This window comes from Pelmatolapia mariae, linkage group LG5 (assembly GCF_036321145.2).
Source record: "Pelmatolapia mariae isolate MD_Pm_ZW linkage group LG5, Pm_UMD_F_2, whole genome shotgun sequence".
In the NCBI taxonomy this organism is placed as follows: domain Eukaryota; kingdom Metazoa; phylum Chordata; class Actinopteri; order Cichliformes; family Cichlidae; genus Pelmatolapia; species Pelmatolapia mariae.
The window spans coordinates 12,980,900-13,004,159 of NC_086231.1; the positions used below are offsets into that span (position 1 = coordinate 12,980,900).

The 23,260-nt window shown below is 37.4% G+C and overlaps 1 protein-coding gene across 6 annotated transcripts in view; it reads left to right on the forward strand.

Annotated features, from left to right (window-relative positions):
- The window catches only part of grip2b (glutamate receptor interacting protein 2b), a 260,488-nt gene that overhangs the window by 188,636 nt on the left and 48,592 nt on the right, over positions 1-23,260 (forward strand). For 5 of the 6 annotated variants that reach the window (XM_063473715.1, XM_063473717.1, XM_063473713.1 and 2 more), the window contains exon 2: positions 21,150-21,227. In XM_063473715.1, the coding sequence (XP_063329785.1) occupies positions 21,150-21,227 (78 nt within the window). Of the gene's footprint in view, positions 1-238; positions 402-21,149; positions 21,228-23,260 lie in introns of those variants that run through there. The other variant, XM_063473716.1, reaches the window with a different exon arrangement.

Here is a 23,260-nt window from a genome sequence, read left to right on the forward strand (position 1 = left end):
GTTGCTCACTCTCCCACACAGACTCTCAAAATCTCCCTCTCCTTTTTTTGCGCCTTAATACTCGCTCACTTTTTTCCCTAAGCTCATCCTACTCTCTCTCTCGCTCTCTCTCTCTCTTCCACCCTTCACATTGTGTACCTCTCTCTCCCCCACCCCCTCCCTCTTGGGGCTTGAGTGGTCGTAACGTAAGCGCCAGTCATCTCTTATCATCGCCTCTGTGTTCCCTGAGCGCGCGGCAGTCCACATCTCTCCCTCTGTCTCTTCTTTTCTCTGTCCTCTTATCTTTTCGCTTCTGTTTGTCTCTTTCTGCCTTTTCTGTGGATGGTACACTAATAAGGAAAACTCAATGTCTGCCGTCATGTTTTGTGGCTTGAGAAGGGACGTTGGGGCAAACAGTGTCGGTGAGTGTGGAAGAGGGAAAATTATTTGATTGAGTGTTCAACAGTTTTGCAATTTGTATTCTTCGTTATTTATTTATCGGTGGCATTGTTGTGCTGATCGAACTACATTTCCCAGGAATTGCCTCCCATTCAATAATTCCATGATGCATCCTGTTGTTTGGGAATTCTTATAATAAAAACAGTTTTCTGTAGGTGGCGCTCTTTTCTGTGTTCAGCTTTGTTCATGTTTTCTATTGATATAGTTTTTTTGTGCGTTTTAGTTTCTATTTATTTATTCTCAATTCAAACAACAATGCTTGTCACATTTGATAGGAGTGTTTCTTTTCTTTCTTTTCTTATTTTCTTTGGTCACCGTTTTCTTGTCTCAGATTTATGCTTTTGTATTAGGTGTTGTGGTATTCTCACCGTGAATGGAAGATTGTGCAAAATTGGACTCCTTTGGTGAAAAACCATGATTGTTATTATCAGAACTACTTTGTGAATTCACGTATACCTTAAACGATCATGTTCACATATACTGTATGATGCAGAGCAAAGATAAGATTTGGTTCTTCATCATGGTTAATATGTGTTAACCATAGACTGTATAATAAGATGGCTGTAGCTACGGTGACATCACCTGCTGTTTTGTGAAGTATCATTTTAAAGTCTTATGCATAGCACTTATTGAATCTGATTTGACCACATTTGGAGAAGAGGTTGGGGCCAGGAAGGTATCCGTGAACACTACCATTGGTTAACTAGCTTGCCTGGTAGGGTCCATAACGTAGTCCATAACTCTCTGCCATATTGAATTAATCCAATGGGATGCATTATAGTGAAAAATAAGCTTCAAACTAAAATAACCAAAACAGGTGCAACTGAACCCCTTTGTTAAGGTATCCCTAAAAACAATCAGTGTACATAGACCCAAAATATGCAGTCATTTTGGAGTTAGCATGACTTTGAAACTGATATATTATCGATTTTTAAACTAACATATTTCAGCTAAACTGACTTAACCAAGCCAAGCATTTTGTATTGCCTAAACCAAACTAAGTAGGTTTTATTGCTTAAACTTAAGTAGTTTCATTAAAATAAAGAAATAAAAGATCCCAATGAGATATGTGACTCAAACTCCTGTCTGCCAATCCATCCTGTTTATATACTGTATGTGCACTTTTTTGTCCTTTAAGGTGGAAAACGTTTGGATAAGTGAAGATGCATCAACATCTATTGTATGAGGTCAGGTTCATGCCCAGGAAATAAAAACAACAACAACAACAATAAAGCAAATGCATCGATGCATATTTTTTTAACTATTTCTCCAATTCATGGTCATAGGTCCTATCACAGTTGTCATGAGCAAGAGGCAGGATGCATCCTGAACAGGTCATGAGTCTACTGCAGGACGAACAGATCAGACAACTACTTATGCCCATATTCATACCCACAGCCACCAACTGATCACCACTTAATCAGCAATAGAACACTTTTGCACATTACTGGTGCTACATCACAAAGTGGTATAAATGCTTTTGGAAAAAGTATCATATTGTTTTATAAGATTATGTGCTATTGATTCAATTTGAAGTATTCCACATGGTGTCGTAGCCAAGAAACAAAACTAGCAACCATGATATCAGCATAACACATTTCTGATTCTATTCCTCTACAACATACAGTACATTAGCGTAGTAAAGTTAACGAGATGCATCAGGAGTATTAATAAGGTGAGCACCATCCTATTTCATGCACGAATGAACATAGTGGGAGATATATTCTGTGAAATGGCCTCAGAGACTAACCAAGATGATAACAATGCAGTGAGACTCACAAAGCTGCTTTTATTTCTTTTAGTTTTATGTAGATACAGACAGAGGTTCCGTATTTCACTGCATGCTTTGAGTTATTGCTGTAATTTAGATTCATTATTACAGAAGATTAAAACGGAAAAGTTAAGTTCCCTAACACTGCATATTTTAAAAGACTGTGACAAAAAAACATTTTACTTTATTTTTTTTAAGTAGTTTGATACTGTAGTTCTCATATGTCTCTTAGAATATGACCAAATAGACAGTTTTTCACTTCTTTATGCTGTTTGCACTGTTTTGTGGGGCTGATTTAATCTCACCATTGCTGAAGGGATAAGGATATAAAGCAGAAATATACAATAAATGTATGATGAGAGCTTTATCACCACGTTGGCTTTCTGCCGACAGCTTGATTTGATCCTCTTTATTTTCTGAGCTGACCACACCGATAATTTAATATTCAGAGTGGGCAAAGGTACACACATTCTTCAGTTAAGGGGAGGTTAAGATGCGTGTCTTAAAAATACATTGGGGAAAGTTAAAGTACTCTTTCAACTTCTTTATTCAAGTAAAGCTAAAAAAAAAAAGAAAAAAAAAAGAGTAGGATTGTTGCCTACATTGTAAGTGGGAAACTCTCCCTCTACATCTAAAAATTAAAATATGTACAGTCAGGATTTGGTAAGTGTGGGAACCCCAAAATCAGCTGTAATAGTGGAGTGTGGGGAAAAATTCACTTAAAAATAAGTCATAATAATTTCCATTGTGTGGATTATGTATGCAGGCTGTGATGAGCCAACTTGTGCTGCTGCTCTAAAATTCACTGCTCTTTGGTATTTTCAAACTCTAAGCAGTATAAAGCATTTTGTAGGTAGAATTAAGTATTATTAATTTAATCAGCATCATCACGTTAAAGGTCCAGTCATTCATTTTTTTGAGTTTATTTATTGGAAAGAAAAAAAAAAAGAATGTTGTCCTCATAAATATATGGTGATTATTATGCAAGTACGTCTTCCAACAAATTGATGCATTTTCATGCACTTTGAATTAATCCATAAATATACAAAGGCCCCACCAGCCTTAATACAGTGGCTGAGATGGACAGTCCCATTTTTCCTAATCATGTTTTATGTAGGGGAGGAGAGGAGGACTCATAGGCATTTGTGTGCTGTGGAGTCAAATTTTAATTCATACCTGAACGCTCAGACTGAACATGTAAAGGATCATACTTATGTTTTAGACAGTTCAACTTGGAAAAAGGATTATTCCCTTTGTGCTTACTCCTCTTTTGTAGCACCAGAAATTTTATTCATTCTGGTCCATAATTGTATGTTTTTGCCTTTAGTCTGCAATAAGGATCACCAAAGTTGTCTTCTAAGTTTTATTGTTCCTTCCATTTAGATTGAAATCGAGTTGATATCCAGAAGGTATTCAGTGACATGAAGTAATAAGTCTCCTCAAAAACTTAACAACCCATTTATGAAAACGTGGGATATAAAAGTTAAAAAATAAATAAATACACAAGTTACCTGAACATTCTATTTAAGTACAATGAAAATATATGTGTACTTTGTTACTTCCCACCTCTGTTAATAGTGACAGTTGTGAGGCAGTGAGTATGTCAGAAATTATTATCAGCTTTGCACGTTGCATTCATATTTCTCTGTTGTTTCCTACAAACTGCATTTTGCTCAGCAAGTCGTAACTATACTCCTCTGGCAGGACATCTGTTCTCTGATTACAAGCATGACGATAATGCAGCTAAACAGAATGCAGACATGAGTGCTCAGTGGCAATCTGCAGTTATTGGCCTCTATTATTAAGTACACCTGTGCAACTATAAAGAGCATGATTAGACATTTGCATTAGATAATGCAAATATCAAGCCTGCCAATGACATGGAATTAACACATTTAGACATGTCGACATGGTCAGGATGACTTGCTTAAGTTCAAACCAAGAATCAAAATGGGGAAGAACTGAAGCATGCAGAAAAGCATCTCTGTATGTACAAGATGGGAACCTTGAAGTAGATGCATTACAGCAGCACACCAACTGCCACTCCTGTCATCCAAGAACAGGAATCTAAGGCAACCGTTCCAGCAGTCTCACTGATATTGGACAACAGAAGACTGGAAACACAGTTTCCAGCTTTCTGCTAAAACATTCAGATAATGAGGGGGATATTTTCTTGGTAAACAATGGGTCCTTTAGTACCATTTGAGGATTGTTTAAGCTTACCTGACTACTATTGACCATCTTTATGGGCACGGTGTGTCTCGTAATACTCTCCACGGTCAAACTGAGCATTTTTGGGATGTGGTGGAACGGCAGTGTAATGTAAATACAGACCAAAATCTTTTGTTAGTCGTGCCAGTATAATGCTGAAAAAGGTTCTGGGATGTTTTTAGCACCTGGTCGAATCTATGTGACAAAGAATTAAGGCTATTTTGAAGGGAAAAAGGGCCCAACCCGGTACTAACAAGGTAGACTTAGTAAAGGGACTACTGAATGTATAATTGTTCAGACTGATCATTTGTAATTAATAACACTAATTATAAAAATAAAAATAGAAAACTGCTTTTGAATATTTTCAGTGACAGAACAGGACATTTCTTACTGTGTCTTTAACACATTATGTTCTCTTCCCTGTCATTTACATTTTTAGACAGTTAGATAATGCTCTTACCTCAAGCAGCTTACTCCAGGTGCATCACGGCAGCGTGCGCGGGGGATCAAACCATGTGACTAATTAATGACGGGACTGTCTTTCTCATCACAACACCCAGTTATTTCTCATTTTCATCACTCTTCTCTTTCTCTTCCTTTGCCGGTCCTCTGATAAAACCAGCTCAACTTAGTTAACTGAACATCAGTTTGAATCTGCTACAGAGATGTGTTGGCACAAGAAACAAAACTGTAACTTCAAAGGTGTTTTTGACATCTTTTTCCTGCCCTACAACTGTCAAGCTGATTTCTCCTTGTGCCTGATTTTCTTCATCTGTGAGATTTTTCTATCTTTGTTGAAATCCAATAGTACTTTGTTTGTCATGTTTTTAGGGAAGTTTGCCTCCTATTATGGTGGATTTGGTGACATTTAATGTGTCTTATAGTTGAAATGCAAATCTCGTGCAACAATGTATTTTTTTTTATGTATTTTTATGGCAATAATCAGATGACCTGGAATGATGTGGAGTGCATTTTTGCAGCAGTGTTTTTCAGAGTGTGTGGTGATAAAGCTTTTATAGCAGGAGTGTCAAATATAAGGCAGAATTGGCCTGGCAAAGACTCCAGTCCAGCCCACCAGATGGCACTGGAAAATATCAAAGCATGCATATAGATTTTAAACCTCTAATTATATTTTCATAAGTTTTACAGTTAGCTTTTCCTGTTGATAAAGACCATCGCCCTGTCAGCTCAACACAACAAGAAGTAAGGAGATGCCTGCTTGTAATTTCAGTAACTACAATAATCTTTAGTTCAGTCATGGAATTGCTTTTTACCATTTTCATGACGGTGTGACTACAACGTAGCTTGCCATCACCAGTGTGTGAATGTGTGTGTGAATGGGTGAATGACTGGATATGTAAAGCGCTTTGGGGTCCTTAGGGACTAGTAAAGCGCTATATAAATACTAATATTATTATTATTATTATTATTAAATCCTCCTTACTCAATAACTTAATATTTTCTTTGCAATATCCAATATTCTCCACATTGCTGGAGGTACTAATGTTAAAATCTTACAATTTGGTTGGGAAATCAAAAGCAGTAAATTTAATTTTTAGCCTTTCTTATTGTTAAAAATTCCTATTTGTACAACCAGAATCTGAGTGGCTACATAATATTTGACTTCAATTTTCTTATTTCTACCTTTTTATATCTCCTGCCTTTCTAAGCTTTATTGTTAAATACCAATACCAGTAAAACTATCTGTCATGAGAATGCTAAACTTTCAATCTTGTATCATTCAGAGCACATATTGTACATATTGGTTTTGATTTTAAGAATATGTTGATACATCTTTATTTGCAACATGTGTATCAGAATTGTCTGGCAGGCAGACAATGTTGTTCTGGATTTAATTTGTAAAACACCTGTATATTAATCATTTCACTAAAACCCACAGAGAAAAGCTTCTGTATCACAGTGCCTGTGCTTAACAGTGAGACCATGATATAAACTAAACATTTCAGCACAATATTCAGTATTTTTGTGTGGCATATTTTAATGCAGAAAAAAATATAGCCTTCAGGTGAGAAGCCAGCCATTTCTCCTTTACATAGCTTATATCAGCTGTACTTCTTGAATTGATTTTCTTCATATCTTGAAGAAATGTAATTTTTTTTCTTGCAATTGCAGATCTTAAAAAAAACAACATTTTTTTGCCCTTATAGCACTGTTCTTGATGTCCTTAAAAAATATGTTTTGTTTCTGATGAGGCAAAAAAGAGAGGCTGTGAGCATTGAAGCATTTTACTCTGGGAGAGTAAAACAATATTATAGGAACAAATTATGTTATAGCAGTTTCGGTCATTATAATAAATATAAATACCCAAAAAAGAACATCTTTTGGTTAACTGTCTATTTCAGATGGATGATGTACTGATGAATATTCTGTGTCATCTGCTTTAGAAAGTTTGTCACAGATAAACTTTAGCAAGAGTTTAGCTTGGCAAGAAAGAGATAAAGAGGTGACACAGAGCGAGAGAGAGAGAGAGACATGAGACCATTAGAACTAAAGTGTTGATGAGACCCCTCTGCTGCACCCCTATTCTACCCTCCAACCAGATCCATACAGGCAGCAATTACCACAACAGACAAGCTATTAACCACTCTAATTACTGCTTGTTCCTTCCATAGACACTCAGTGTGTGGGTGAGACATCTACTCTGTGTGTGTGTGTGTGTGTGTGTGTGAGAGAGAGAGAGAGAGAGAGAGAGAGAGAGAGAGTGTTTGGAGAGTGGGTGTAAAAAATTGTGCAAGAGGTGACAGAACTTGTATGTGTACAGGTCAGGATAACTGTGTGTGCACATGTACAGCACACAATTTTTGCCATTTTTTCCCCCGTCTGTTTAATATTTACTGAGTGGGTGGGTGGGGGGGTTACTGTTCATATGTGCGGTATTTTGTAGTTTTTTTTGTTTTTTCTGTATCTTTTTTATCCATCTGTGTACTAGCTTTGTCATGAACAATAGCCAATTACACATCTTCAATTTCATTCAGCATCATAATGGCAGCAATCAGATGCGTTAGTATTCAAAACCCAGAGCCTGTGTGTGTCTATGCATGTCACAAACACACACACGCACACCCTACACACACACACACTGTGTAGTGGTTCTAAACTGGCTACCATACCATTTTCTAATCAGCTACTTTAACACATATATTGTAAATGGAAATGTATGTTAATAATGTAGTATACTAGAAAAAGAGTTCTGTTCTATAAATTCTCTAAAAGGAATTCTAAATGGAATAAATGTAATGGAATTTTTGTTATTCACATTTAAAGTGATTCACAACTGCATTCATTGAGGATGTTGTCATTTTAATTTATTGTAATGCTCTGTATCTTCCATCTCTCCATTCTCTAACTACCTGCTTTTTATCTTTGTTTATTTAATATAAACACATAGGCTTAGTTCTTAAAATGTTACGCTTTAACTGCAGCCAATGGTGTGGCACCAAATATTTGAACACACTAAAAAAGAATCACCCTCACATTGGCTGAGATTGTGGATGGATCTCAGATGTTCTCTTAACTGATGTTTGGGGGGGTTTCAACACCTTTTACCTTCCATTTGATTGCATTTGTCTCTGCCCATTGGGTATCCATACATTAACTTAAAAAGTTAACCCTAATTCCCCATCTTCACTGTGCTAATACGTTTATATTACCCTAACCATACTTCTGTAGTTAGCCACCAGGTAGCACACCATTATATTTCAGCTAGCCTAACCTACAAACACTGTCAGTTTTTTTAGAAATCCTTCAGTGAGAACATGGTATTTAGATAGAAGCTAGCAACCAACATTGTTGGGCATTGGGCTGCATTGTAACACGTGGGAGAATAGCCGCACTGACCATTCATTGGAGATGACAGAATTTGGACCATTTTAACTCTCAGTGATACCACAGTGTTTGTTTAATTTGGTAACCGAGAAGAGTTTGGACCCAGAAATGGATAATGTCATCAGACCTAAGAAGCAGATTGTGAACAATTTTCATGAAAAGACCAGAACAAATGATGTTTTAGTCTTTCTCTGTGTTGTTCTTACCTGTCATCTCCATTCATTCCTATTGAAGATATCAATTCTTTATAATGAGTCAATCAGGGTCCACTACAAAAAAATCAAAATAGCCCTACAGTGCATGTGAAACAAAGATATACCAGTGACCGGGTCGTTGATTTTTATGGTGTTTGTGTGACACTGAAACTTGATGTAACAGAGGAAAAATGTATGTTATTTCTTCAGATACACTGGCATTTGTTGTCGTTATGATCATTAAAGGGCAGTAACAATTTCAAGGTAGTGTGACCTAAACAAGCAAAAATATTTAGTAACATTACCACTAATGGTCTAGAGTAACACAACACAATTTAAAGACTGCACAGCTCTCTTCCAGACTTGTTGGAATTTGAGAAGTCTGAAGAAAGGTTAAAAGGGATCTTAGTTGGGTAATTTTAAAGGTTAAGCTGTATGTTTCTGGTTATACAGGTACTACACACATACACTACACCATCATATTAAGATTATTCTATAGATGTATGGTGACTCATTGCACCCTCACAGCAAGACACTCTTCAGTTAATGTCAGGGCAGGCCCTTTATACATGGATAATGGCTATCTTGAGTTAGTCTCCCATTACCTGTCGGTCACACTAAGGAATCTACAAATAATTATGGCAAATAATTACAGACGATGTGAATGACTATTTCCTGGATTTCCGTTGCATTTTGCTTTTCTTGCAAATCAAAATTAACATAAAGTTAAAGTGTCATTGCCAGTTTATGTAAGTTTGTTTGAAAATATGCATATACTCATGAGTTTTTCGTCTGTCTTTTTCTTCTCATTTTTCTTCGTCGAGTCTTCCTGCATTGAACAAACAGGTGTATCCCTTTTTCTGAACACTTCAGCAGCACGCCGTTCATTTGTTTTGTGACGCCTACTTGGTGGTTTAGTGAATAGCAGATGATTATAATAGTGTACTTGCTTTAATTTCTTATTCAACAAAATGAATAGGCTGAGTTACTCTGTTTGCTTCTTTTCAATTGCATCTTGTGTTCTCTTTTATGCACCCTGAGAAGCCTGGCTGAGTAGTGGTGCATTCTTTTCACATGAAGTCTTCTTCCACTTTCATACAAACATTGTACCTGGCAGCTGCTCACTGCAGTCACAGCGCACTCCAGTAGTTTCAGCTCATTCAAGAGTATTATGCATATTAGTCCAGGAAAAACATCATAAATAAAACCTTATTATGTTAATATTTACTATTGTGTACAGTGCTGCTACATTCTTGACATTGATGTGTTCTTCCAAACATATTGTCAGTGACAGATTTTCATTCATTTCAGCTTACAGATTTTGATGAATTCTTAAATCTTTAGGGTCAGACTGCAACTAGTCACAAATATTTGCCTATGCAAATTTGCTCTTGTTATGGAAATGATTCATTTTTTCATGACTACAAATGAAAGCCAGGGGTGAAAACATACAAAGTTCACTTAGTTTATTGCAGTTACAAACCCTTTTGTCTCTCTATATTCAGTGATGGATCTCTACAGAACTGCCTTTAAATGAGTGACATCAACTTACCAATAAGAAGCTCTGCTGTGTATATGCATGTGTATAATAATAAGCACAACGAGGTGACACCTAGATTCACCCATGCATCCACTTTGTTGTCACATTTGGAGAAATCACTCTGTGTGTACTTGAGAGAGTGCAAATGTATGTTTGTATGTATATCTATGATTAAGATGTTGGGGTGTTGTGTCTCTAGTAAGTACTGTTATATACAACTGAGTGTTTTTGTGTGATTGTTAAAGAAAGAAATGGTTAAACTAAGATTGTGTGTTGGAAGGTGTTTTCCTAATTATGTGCTTTCAAACTGTAGGTCAGAGTATGATCATTCCGGGGAATGGCTGTGTGTGCAAATCTCTGAATACATTTTTCTAGACTACCCCAGTCTCTGTCTCTTCCTCTTTCTGATGGGTCTTACTTATCTGCAATGTTTATGGTACTCTTGACATGATATGTATTCATTTTAGTGCTATGCTTGTCAGTAAATATTAACTCATCAAATTCAGATTAGAAGCTCAACATTGATTTGATCTGTGGTTAAGAGGTAGAGGACTAGTTGTGTAAGCTAAACATCAGCTTGGTGTATTGACACATTATAAATACCCCAATATTGTTTTGCTCAAAACCTTTGCTACTTTCCAATTAACTTTTTGCATCGCTATCTTGACACCATATTCTCAAGTGTTTTCTGCTAATTCAAAACTCACCATTTGAAATGCAAATATCCACATTTCGCAGATCAAAGACTTTCATACATCTAGTTTAAAACTGGGCAACACTTTTATCTGCATCTGGGTCACTTCAGCAGTAACTATATTTCCATATTGGTTCAAACTATATGTTAAACTATAGTCTCTGAAAGCCACACTGAACCAGAGACTGGAGAATAAGAACTGGACTGTTGCCTACTGGTCCAAAGTCCTCTGTAGAGATAAAAGTAAATTTTACATTTCATATCGAAATCAAGATCTTAGAATCTGGAGGAAGAGTGAAGAAGTATAAAATCAAAGTTGTTTGAAGTCTAGTGTGAAATTTCCACAGACATGATTTGAAGTGCTTACTGTGGTTGTGTGATTTTAGAGCACTTCATGCCTCCATCCCCTGACAAGTTTTATAGAGATGCCGATTCCCTTTTTTCAGCATGACTTAGTACCTGTCTTCAGTGTACAAAACTACATGCTATTACCATGTTCCTGATCTGAGTATATTTATACTTGGTCATTCTAAATTGCCCATAGGTGTGAATGTGAGTGTGAATGTTTGTCTGTCCCAGAGTGTACCCAGCCTCTCACCCTATGGTAGCTGGGATAGGCTCCAGCCCCTTCGTGACACTGACAAGGGTAACTGGAAGAGAAGGGATATATATCTGTTATGTACTCTTCCACATATATATATATATATATATATATATATATATATATATATATATATGTATATTAGGGGTGCAACGATACACAAAATTCACGGTTATGCACAGTTTGGTTCGATACTTTGGTGTCACGGTTCGATATTTTTTCGATACAAAAAAATGTTCATGCCTTTTTGTCATTTATTAAAATTACAAATATATATTTTAACTCAAAAGTACAGTTTTTAAATTTAATGTTGCTGAAACAACAAAGTAATAAAAAAATAAATCTATCTGATCGAGAAATCACTCATCTTTGGAAAAAGAGAGTTTATTACAGAGAAATGGCTCTTTCCAAAATAAAAGCTATACTATACGCTTCTTCTGGGATATACTCTCAGCAGCATATTAAACATATCAGGTCCCCATAAGGAGAATCATGTGCTAACGGCGGTCTAAATGACACGGGTAAAGTTTGTAGCATGCGTGCTTGTTGTTTTTGTCTGCTTCCACTTGTCTTCGCACTAGGATGATGTTGGAGTAAATGTGCAGTCATATTCGTTGTGTTCCCACTAGTGCTGTCAGCGTTAATCTCGTTGAAATGACGTTAACGCCACAACACGGCAAATCTCCGTTAACGAGCTACCGCGGATTGCCCCGTGTGTGGGGCTGGACGGCGTCAACACGTTAACGAGCAAACTGCGCTAAGCACTAGTTCCCACCAATGTAACTGAGCATTGTGTGGCACATCCGACATACTGTTTTACTTTTGTCCATGACGCGCTTACCTTCAGGGTTATACTTCACATGAAGACCAAAATAGTTCCAAACGCCAGATCTGAATTAGGGTGGGGGAGGTTCAATTTGCCATGTTGCAACAGCTTAACTTCTGTCTCGCTAGCTTGCGCTGCGCTCAGTGGATCTGCGCTCGACAGTGCAGCCTAGGCGGATAAGTCGAACGCAGATCCACTGAGCTCTCAACACAGACAGCATCGTCAGAAGAAAAGTTGATAAAATAAATTAAAAATTTTGTATTGTTCGATACATATGCGTACCGAACCGAAAGCACTGTATCGAACGGTTCAATATCGATATGAGTATTGTTGCACCCCTAATATATATATATCCATTCTCTTCCTTTCTCTTGACCTTTGGGTCAAGAAAAGTATAGATAAGCTGAATGCTGCTGTCAAAGAAACCTGAGCTTCAAAAATGCCTTTGGAGCAACTTTCTCCCATGCCACATTGATACAATAATTTATTATATAAGACCTCCAGTTAAATTTAGGAGTGTAAATTTAATTCAATGAACATGATTTTCATAAGTAGGACAAAATCTGTTTTTTTTCTAATTTCTTTTTTTTAAATTGATCTTAGGAAATATTCTAATAGCTTGATTTAATGCTAAATGTATCACTTTCAAAGTTATAAGCATCAAAATGTAACAAAACAGAAAAAAATGTATAAATTACAAAAAAAGATCCTTATCAAGAATAAATATTTGCATATGTGTAAGAGTCTGAGAGGCTGAGTAAAAGCTTTAGAGGATCCTGCAAGGTTCTCCAGAAAAGTGTCTGTTTGTATGCCTTTCATGAATGCATGCATACATATAACGACACCTTCACACGCAGAAATACCTGCAAAAGCCTAGAAGGTGTTTCTGTATAAAGCAGGATTCTTTAAAGCTGAGAGGTGAATTTTTTGACCTACAACCCCATAAAACACTTAAAATATATCATACATGCATGCATACATGCAATGTGCTACTGTGTGTCTGTGGGTGTGTGTGTGTGCACCAAAACGTACAATTATTTGTGTATCAAGGTATCATATATAGATGGTTTTTTAGTCTGTTATTTGTTCACACTTACACAACAGTGGAATTTTGAGTAGCAGACATACAACTTATAGGCTAACATTTAAACAGCATCCTATTTTAAATTTTTTTTTTCTGTTTCCTTTAATTTATTCATTCATTTATTTGCAATGGAGATGCCACAATTTTGTGGTGGTGGCCAGGCTGAGGCTCGAATTTAATTTAGGGTGGCACAAAAATCAGTGTCTTGTTCAGTTTTCATTCTGAATAGCACAGAGCTGTAGGCTGTATTTTAACTATTTTGGTCACTCACTTTTTCATCAGCTCACACAGCCAACAGTGAGTGACTACATGCATTAAAAATGCATCACTATGGGTTTTTCACTTCTTTTAATTTAAAAAAAAAATTCTGTTAATCAAAATGAAAGCAACGCTAAACATGTAACATCTGTTGTGGGGCACACACATGCACACATACAGTAGCATATTGCTTTTGCAGTATATCCTGAGTGAACATTTCGCTGACAAGAAATGTTGGCATACTACATCTACTGTAACTGTAACAACATACAGATATTGCAATTTCTGTTCAGCTGTTTAGTTTTGTTTGGAAAATAATAAACATTTAAAATAATTCATCCCTTTTCATTTTTATGTCAAAACATACATTTAACAGTTGTGCCATTGTTGCTACAGAGCAATGAATCTGAACTTAAAACCTGTTGTACAAAAATTACTTTGTATTTGTCCAATGACATCCATCCTTTGTTCTGTAAAACCTGCCCAGCACATGCTAAAGTCATTACTGTCTCTGCTTGAAAAGATGCTCATGCTGTAAGCATTATGCCAGCGCTTCTGCTGCAGGAGGAAATCTGGCCTGACGCCTCTTCTGTAACTCAACCTGTTCGTCGAGCTGACAGTGCCGGCAGTCATTAGCCTAATCACATTCAAATTATTCACTGGGAGACACTAATTTATCAGAAAGTGTTGGGGAACCGAGAAGAGAGGCAGTGAAAAAGAGGTTTTAAAAAGAAAAAGTGTCAGTGTGAAGATGATATGTATATCCATTGAAAAAGACTAGTACTGCTAGCAGATGATGTGCTATGCTTCCAAAGGCCTGTTATGACAAACAAGTTTGTAGTGAACTGATACCTCAGTCACAGAAACTCTGGCACTGGAGATATGTGGGTTTGGAGGATGAGAGCTGCAGATTCATAGTGCTCAAGGGGGTAAGTTGTGACTAAATCAGTTTGTCTTACATCCAGTCAGTGCGGCAGAGATGGCCAAGTTGCTGAAAGCATTCCTGATGTCTTTGCAAGTGTACATTTGTATTTTCTTGCATGCTTGAGTTTTATTTTCATGCACATATTTTGCATGTAAGCATATCCATATACATTTTGAGGCTGAATCATTTTTGTATTTGTTTTTTTTATGTACGCATCACTTTCTGCTGCGGAGGGTCACACATGTTAGTTTGTGGAAGGACTATTTTTTATGTCTGTGTGTGTGTGTGTGTGTGTGTGTGTGTGTGTGTGTGTGTGTGTGTGTGTGTGTGTGTGTGTGTGTGTGTGTGTGTGTGTGTTGATGAGCAGCCTTTAGGGTCCATTATACTTGTGACAGCCCCACAGCAGGAACAGCCAGCCATATAACTTATGAAAGCAGTTTAAAGCTAAATTGAATCCACAACTTATGAATTATTAAACTTATTACACCTCTGTGAAGATCTCTAGACTCTGAGACACAACAACAATGGCCTCCTTTTAACTGTTACTGCTGGGAAGAGAACTGATTTCTAAGCATTTCCAGTGGGACAGCACTGCATATTTAAAATTGTTAGAAGGCAGGAAATTATGTCATGTATGGAAATTGTTAGAGGATATCACTTTATATATTGCTGAACTGTTTCTTGTAAAGACATAAAATGGTTGATAAAGGTAAAACTACAAGCTATATATAAAAGCTTCGCTTTAAATATGGATTTTTAAAATATTTTATGTTCTGTGGCAATATTGATTTTTGTAATTGTGCTTTACATAAATGCAAGTGATACATTATTATGGTTAAAGATACAATGAAGTTTTATACAATAAAATTTAATTCATCAATTTGTTTAAAGGCCAAAACCCTGACAGTGAAGGAGTTATGCATATGTTGAATAAACAACATAAACATTGTAACTAATTATGATATATATGATATAGAAAAAGGATAGATAGGCAAGCTCAAAAACAGACAATCACATAAAAAAAACCCACACCAACTCATATGCTGACCTAACCTTTCTGCTCTTTCATGGTGTAAACTGAATGAGTCATTAGTCAACTGTGCAAACCACCAGACCAATGTATAGATTTTAATTCTTTTAAATATGAATGGAGTTTCTGCGCTCACAGGCGTACACTTGTAGTGATTAAAAATGGTTTATGTGTACTTATATCCTTCTACCTCACATGTGTATCTGCTCCTACTTGGCACTATTTTTAGTCCTGTCAGTATCAGGGAAGGTAGATATCACAGGAAACTCGCTACCACACAGGAAGACACTAGCAGCAATGTGGCAACTAGAGATCATAGAATGTCAATAAATTCAGGAACATGTAGTGACAACAGCAAAAAAAAAACCAAGAAAAAATGAATTGAATATAGAATACATTCTGAGCTGTCTGAACATGATGTTACTTTTGCCTCTGATGATTAAAATAAAACTTAGAGCACTTACTCTGACCCCTAGCATTAGACCTGCCCAGTGTGAAGACTGACAACATACAGAGATTTCTTGACATATTAGTAAAATATAGAAAGCAAATGCCTTGTTAATTTTGGCTGTTAAAGTAATATGTCACACAATCGTTAATTCTGGCCAGCTAACGTTTGCAGTTTCTTTGGTACTGTTACAAATCTTTTTTAAGTGCTTACTCTGCTAATGGTAGTAAGCTGATTTAAAATGTTGCTCTGGAACAGCATTACAAATATGCATTTATTTTGGAAGATTAGCTAAGACATTTATGTTTAAGCTGTGGCATAATTGTCCCTGGTTTTAATGCAACTTCTGAATTAGAGTATGAAAGTAACTGGGAAGTGGTTTATGAATTGTTAAACTTATCCCATCCCTCTGATGGAGCAGAGGTTGTAAAGTAGGACACATCCTCTCCCTTCAGAGTCACAACAACAACAACATGCTCAGCTCTGCTGTCGCAGCTGCTGTCAAACTAAGTTAAAGAGTGTGGGTTAGCAAAATACTTAATATCCTTAATATATCATAGATGAGTCCTTAAAATATGTGCATTAATATAATTGTACTCAATAATAGATTCAAAAGGAAAAGCAGATTTATAGTAAACAAATTAATGATTCCTTACACAAAAGCTCTATATTCGTTCTATGGTAGAAAAGAAAAGAGCAGTTTCGATTTATTTGCATTATTGTGTCATACTAGTGCCAAAAGGACATTATGATGCATCAAATACATATATTCAGTGATATTTAGTTATATCTGCAATAATATCTGGGGGGGTTGCCCCTCTTTGTTCTTCTCCATAAAAAGCAGAAAGACAGTCCTGAACAATTCATGCAGAGCCAAATTAATTTTGCAGATATGTATAAAAAAGAAAAGTTGCAGTCACGCTGTCAGCGGGTGGCTCACTTGTAGATTGAGCACACTGACACCACCTACAGGCAGAATTACTATTATCTTTGTTAGCTGGACAGGAATTACAACTGGAAGCTGCAGCTGTGCAACTGGTTCATTTTCATGATCACATCATTGGTATTATATTCAAAAAGCACTTTCTTTATTGGCAGAACCTCCCAAATAAAGGAAGGTGGTTACTGCAAGTATGTAGACAGGCAGGCATTGTGACATTTAATTTAAGTTTGTATACAAGATTCCCTCCTGTGCTTTTAATTTAGCAAAAAAAAAAAAAAAAAAAAAAAAGGACAGCTTTAGAAAGCTGTGGTGATCTGAGCAGAAGAAAAAATAAAATATTAAATGTCTTCTAGATATTTGCCAGAAAGTCTCTGCCACAGACTATAAAGCAGGACATCTGTTCCCCCAAATGTGACATATAGTGTTGGCCTCTGTTTCATTGTCCAACTTGGCAGGAGACTTCCTTCAACAGCTCTTCTGGGTATTTGCCAATGTGTCAACCTACTTAAAGTTAGTTAAAGTGACAGTGTGTAGGTAACTGGAAAATCTCCCTTACGTGTAATCTTCACACAGTAGTGTGCAAAACTGATGCAATTGCAGTTGTGGTAAGGAGATTACAAATGTGGGTTTTTTTTTTTTTTTTTTTTCCCCTCAACATTTTACACAGCATTTCTTAGAAAAAAAAAAAAAAAAAAAAAAAACCCTCTTACAAAGGAGAAAATCCCCTCGAAGAAGCATTTAGAGAACATTTGCAGCTCTAAAGGCAGGAAGGCCAACTGTGTTTGCATCTGTTCAGTTAGGGCATGAAACCCCTTTGATCCTTAAGGAAAAAAAGATTGATAGAAGTAACAGATGCAGTGCTGCAGGCTTGTCTTTGCATTCTCAGTCATGGATTAGCTATCAGAAATCTTTGTTGTACCTCTCAGAATCATCATCATCAGATATGCTCAGACCAGTGTCAGCTGAAATTGGGAGCAGAAACCATTACTCAAGAATACCATCACTGACAAGCAATACAATTTATGGAAGCTGCGTACAGGTGTGAATGAAATGATACATCCGAATAACAAAGTCCAAATCAAAAACAAAAGGGCTTTATGATCATCTTATGGTCATCATAAATTACTGTGCAGGGGTATTATTGTGGTGGCGCGAATGGGGGGGGATAACCAGGGACAGTGTCTAGGGGATGTTGACAACGCCACCTGGGGGGAGAGGTACCCCCCAGCAAAGATTTTTATAGCCAATATAGATGTTACACTAGCTACCAAGATCCACAGGCTCGTTATTAACAGCAGAGGTGAGGCAGATCAGTTTCACAAATCAAAATTTATTAAGAAAAACTGCTAAAAGCATAGAACTGTAAAATCAGGAAAGTTCTTAAGGTAGCAGGGCTGAGACTGCAAGAAGGTTAATTAAAACACTTTATTAACAAACAATGATTAAAATGACCAGGCTCGCTGCCACGATGCTACCCTAGAACAATAACAGCTCGCTAAAAATAACTAAACAAAATGGTGGAGACCAGCCACTTGAGGAGGCAACCTACAGAAAGGAGTGCCCAAGGGTGCCACCAATTACTCACCCGTGTAGTTCCACTGCAAACCTCACTGTCACTCACATTGAAATCTAAATGGTGCAATCTACCTATGCCCGGTGTGTATACTGTCATGCATCGGGGAGGGGATTCCACCTCACGTGCCTAGCCCCTCAACAAGCGGCTGCACCTCAACTAAAGCAATAAAACAAAGCATAAAACGTTAAACAAATTAGTAAAAGATAAATAAAACAAATACACCCTAAGTTACAGTTCTTTATAAAAGCATGATTAAAATGTATAAAACAATTCCGAGTAAAAGACCATAAAACCAGGAGTCAGTCGAGGCCAGTCCATAAACGTTTGTGAGATGACAACAGGCCACAACCAGACAGAATAAAACCAAACAAGACAGAACGAGATAAAACAAGACAGCAGCTGTATGGCACAATCCTGTAACAAAAGCGGGAAACAGTCGTCAAGGTTCACCCTACTATATGCCACATTATGACAAACGCAAGAGTCCCACTTACCACTCTCTAAAGGGCAATACTAAAATGAGCAGCTTTTCTGAGGAGATCTGCAGTGCTTAGCTGCCTAACGCTCTCAGCCACCTTGGATGGGAAAAGACTGCCAAATGCCTCCGTGGGGTAGTGAAGTGCAGCCGTTTCTTATAAGGCCGCTAATTATCAGCTGGGAAGGTGTGGATGTTAGTTCTGCATTTGTGGACATCACATAAAATCCTACCCCAAAATCTACTTCACTACAATCTATCCCCGGGATGTGAATCGTCGTCCTGACGATTGACACTTACTGCCAAGGTCTAAACGGGGTAATTGTATTAGGCACCAGTATCTGGGGGCTCGCAGCCTCAATTGCTCTACTCCCTGCTACCGGCCGAAGGTGATGGGGATTTGAGGGCATCCCAGCATTAACTGGAGAAAACCTATGTAAAGGGACCATACCACTCCGGACATCAGCACTACTCGGCAGTGGATCTATGCAAACCGACACCACAGGGGACGTTGAGGGTTCGAGCTCGTCTGGTCTACGGGGGCTGGGAGTCTCTGGTCTTGGGTGGCAATTTCTTGGGGCTGAAGTGGGTTCCGAAACCAGTAACAACCATTCCCCACCTTGCATAGGTTCCACTGTAGGGGGTGTTTCTAGTTGTTGAGCTGGAGCACCGAAGGGACAAGGGGTCTCAAATTCCACATTCTTCTTTAGTAGTGAATGGTGAACATGTTTCCCCTGACTCAGGTTATCTACCGGAGCAATAGTGTACACGGACCCATTGTGGTCAGGGGCCTTAAGCAATTTATACACCACTGAACTCGAAGCATCCTTAATTTTGTCACGACCTCTGAGCAAACTTCCTTCAGATAAACCAACTGACCTTCTCGCAGGGGAGCATCCTCTACCCGCTGGTCGTGGCGCGTCTTACACCAATCAGCTACAGGGATTTGCTTCAGTTGGGATGCGGGCAAATGGCCCACACAAACATTAGGATTGGTTTGTGCATCTTTAGCCGACTGGCATTGCTCACACTCCTGGTACCACCGTTGGATGTCTCCTTACATCTCTACCCAGTAGCACCATTGAGAAACCACATCTACTGTTCTCCGAACACCCTGATAACCATGCTCCTGGTGCAACTGCTGCAAAACCTGACCCTAAAGGGACTTGGGCAACAATACCTGCAGTGTCTCTCCTCTCCTTGGATGACAGACCTTCCGATATAACACGCCATCCCGCTCCACTAACCTACGCCATTGCCTGACCAACCCGAGGGCCCGCCTTGAAGTGCGACCACGCTCCTTGGCATCAGGGCCCCGTCTCCGTCTCCAAAATTGCAGAAACTCCAGTTCTTTATAAAAGCACGATTAAAATGTATAAAACAATTCCGAGTAAAAGACCATAAAACCAGGAGTCAGTCGAGGCCAGTCCATAAACGTTTGTGAGATGACAACAGGCCACAACAAGACAGAATAAAACCGAACAATACAGAACGAGATAAAACAAGACGGCACAAGACAGCAGCTGTATGGCACAATCCTGTAACAAAAGCGGGAAACAGTCGTCAAGGTTCACCCTACTATATGCCACATTATGACAAACGCAAGAGTCTCACTTACCACTCTCTAAAGGGCAATACTAAAATGAGCAGCTTCTCTGAGGAGATTTGCAGTGCTTAGCTGCCTAATGCTCTCAGCCACCTTGGATGGGAAAAGACTGCCAAATGCCTCCATGTGGTCATGAAGCGCAGCTGTTTCTTATAAGGTCGCTAATTATCAGCTGGGAAGGTGTGGATGTTAGTGCTGCATTTGTGGACATCACGTAAAATCCTACCCCAAAATCTACTTCACTACATTATGTTGTTACAAATTTCATATATTCAGTATCACATGCGAGAAGTTTGGGAGGACACCACAGTCAGTTAAGATATGAAATGTGATTCCTGTGTTGAAAGTGAGCTAAAAAGGTGCCGACAGTGTTAGCATGATTGCTTTTCTAAATAGGTCGTTAGGTGTATGCTTACAGTATATAAGCACTGTTAATAAATGGCATTTTTTAGTCTTTTATGTAGTTATTCATTTGTGGTTTCTTTCATTATTTGTGTTGAGGACTTTCTGTTTAATCAGATAGCCATACATACAGTACACCCCAAGCAAACCTGATAATTCATCCTCGGGTTCATATAAACTAATCATTTTTGCCTTGACACAGTCAAAATATTGAAGCTTTAACTATTCCAAAATAAATTTAAAAATGCTAAAGTTCAATTCTGTGTCTCTTTTCTTTTTAGATGATGGACCATATGGGAAAACTAAGGATATCTCTGGACCAGAGCATACCATGGCCTCAAGAAGACACAGCATACCTGGTAAGTGCCCAACACCAACTACCACTACCTACATACCTATAAATTTCTATGTATGTGTAATTTTCTGTCTGTAACTTTCTCTCTCGTTCTCTGTCTGTTTTTTTAAGGTAAATCCTGAAAATTCTGTTTAAAGGGGTGTAGCCAGTAGCCAATGCTTTAAAAAAAATGTATTTCTTGGAAATTACCAATGGTCACAATTAAACTTGGTCTTCTAAAGTAAACATGTTACAGAAGAAAGCTTTCTAAGTATTTGTTGCCTGCTTTTCTAGAAAGCACGCATTTATATCTGAGTCATGACTAACCAAAGTGGTCCAAAACTACACATTTAGTTGAGCTGATGACTAATACTGATTTTTTTCCCCTTAGCTTTTTAGCTGTTTTATAACCTCCTCATTATTGATGATTACCCAACAATACACTATAATTTACAACATGAATGAAAACTGTAATTTATGGCTCATCAAAGGTTGAGAGCCTTTCTTCAGTTATACTTTCATCATCTTTTCGTTAACTTCTTCTAGGCTTAAGGAATCTTTAAAAAAGAATTGTTTTCTGCTTGTTTCCCCGTGAAGTTTTAAATAGGTCTATTATTATTATTATTCTGTGTTATGTATCTGTGACCTCTTCCTGATCATCTTTTAGGTCACATCTTTATCAATTTGTACATAAGTCAGCTACATTCCTAGAACTTAGGTCACTTTGCTTGCTTTAAAAATTAAGATTTTTTTTAATTTTAATTTTAAAATAATTGTTATTATTATTGTATTTTAAGTGTTTCCGTTTATCTTATCATTATTACATGTATAATAATATTCCTCCCATTTCTCTGTAATACATCAATCATTCTACAAGTTTTCTTTTGTGCAGTATAAAAATCATTCTACAAGATCAAAACTTTATGAATTCCAACATCCTCAGTTGTGCAGCTTTGCAGAAAGAAAATAATTTAGTGATGGATTCACTTCAGAAAATGTTCACATCATCCAGACTACATTTGGAAAAGCGTTGCTTTTATGCAAATGTGAATAGCACAAGGACTAATGAATGAATGAGTGCCTTTCTGCTAATAATGTGCATGTCCCTTTATATGCTGCGTAATGCCTATCAGAGATAACTGTGGTGTGAAGCACTTCACTGATCCTGAGTGTTGCCTGAGGGATGTACCTAATCTAGGCATCTATCACACAAAAGCTTTATCTCATCTGCTTGTGTGTTGATGTGTTTGTGTGTATGGGAATGCTTCTGTGCGCTCATGGTGTATGTAAATGGTAATGATACAAATAGACAAATGGGAAGGCAACTCCATGTCATGACAGCTCTGGGGTTTTAGTTTACTTATTACTTCGGTAAAGGCTTACTCATCTCCCAAGATTCCCCTGGCTGTTTTGAACCAAATTCCTTAGCCTTTTCATGAACCTAGAAAGTCTTACATTTTTCTTACTCGTGCCATTTTTTTTTTTGACCAGTAATAATTACTCCCATCATGACTTAACCAAACTCAATCGGCCTTATATGTTTTAGAATACCGAAAAAAATGACACAACTTCAACTCACTCTAAAAATAGTTTTTTAATAAGTGTTAGAATTTTGATGGAATTCTCATGAATGTTGTGTTTCTTTGGTTCATGGAGTAGTCTATTTAGGTGTTTAGGGAATATTGCATTAAGTAGTTCTTCTGCATTATACAGTTCTTTTGTCCTCATGTTGAAAGAGTCAGAGTGGTCCACCAATCCTTGATCCTTGTTATCGCAAAGTTCCTTTCAGAGGATTCATTAGAGTTTTAACTGTACATAACAGCTATTTCAAAGTTAATGAAAGTACATTATTGGTCAAGAAAATGTAGTATATTGTGGACAGTTTTTTCAAATAATTATACTTACTAAATTGTTTGTTTGTTTGCTTGTTTGTTTGATTGTTTGTTTAATAAGGACAGTTAGAGTTGCAGATTCTGTGAAATATAACTTTTTAGCAGCAAAGTATATTAGGTGCAGTGTTGATTACTTTTGTTAATTTCTCAGCTGGAAGAGAAAATT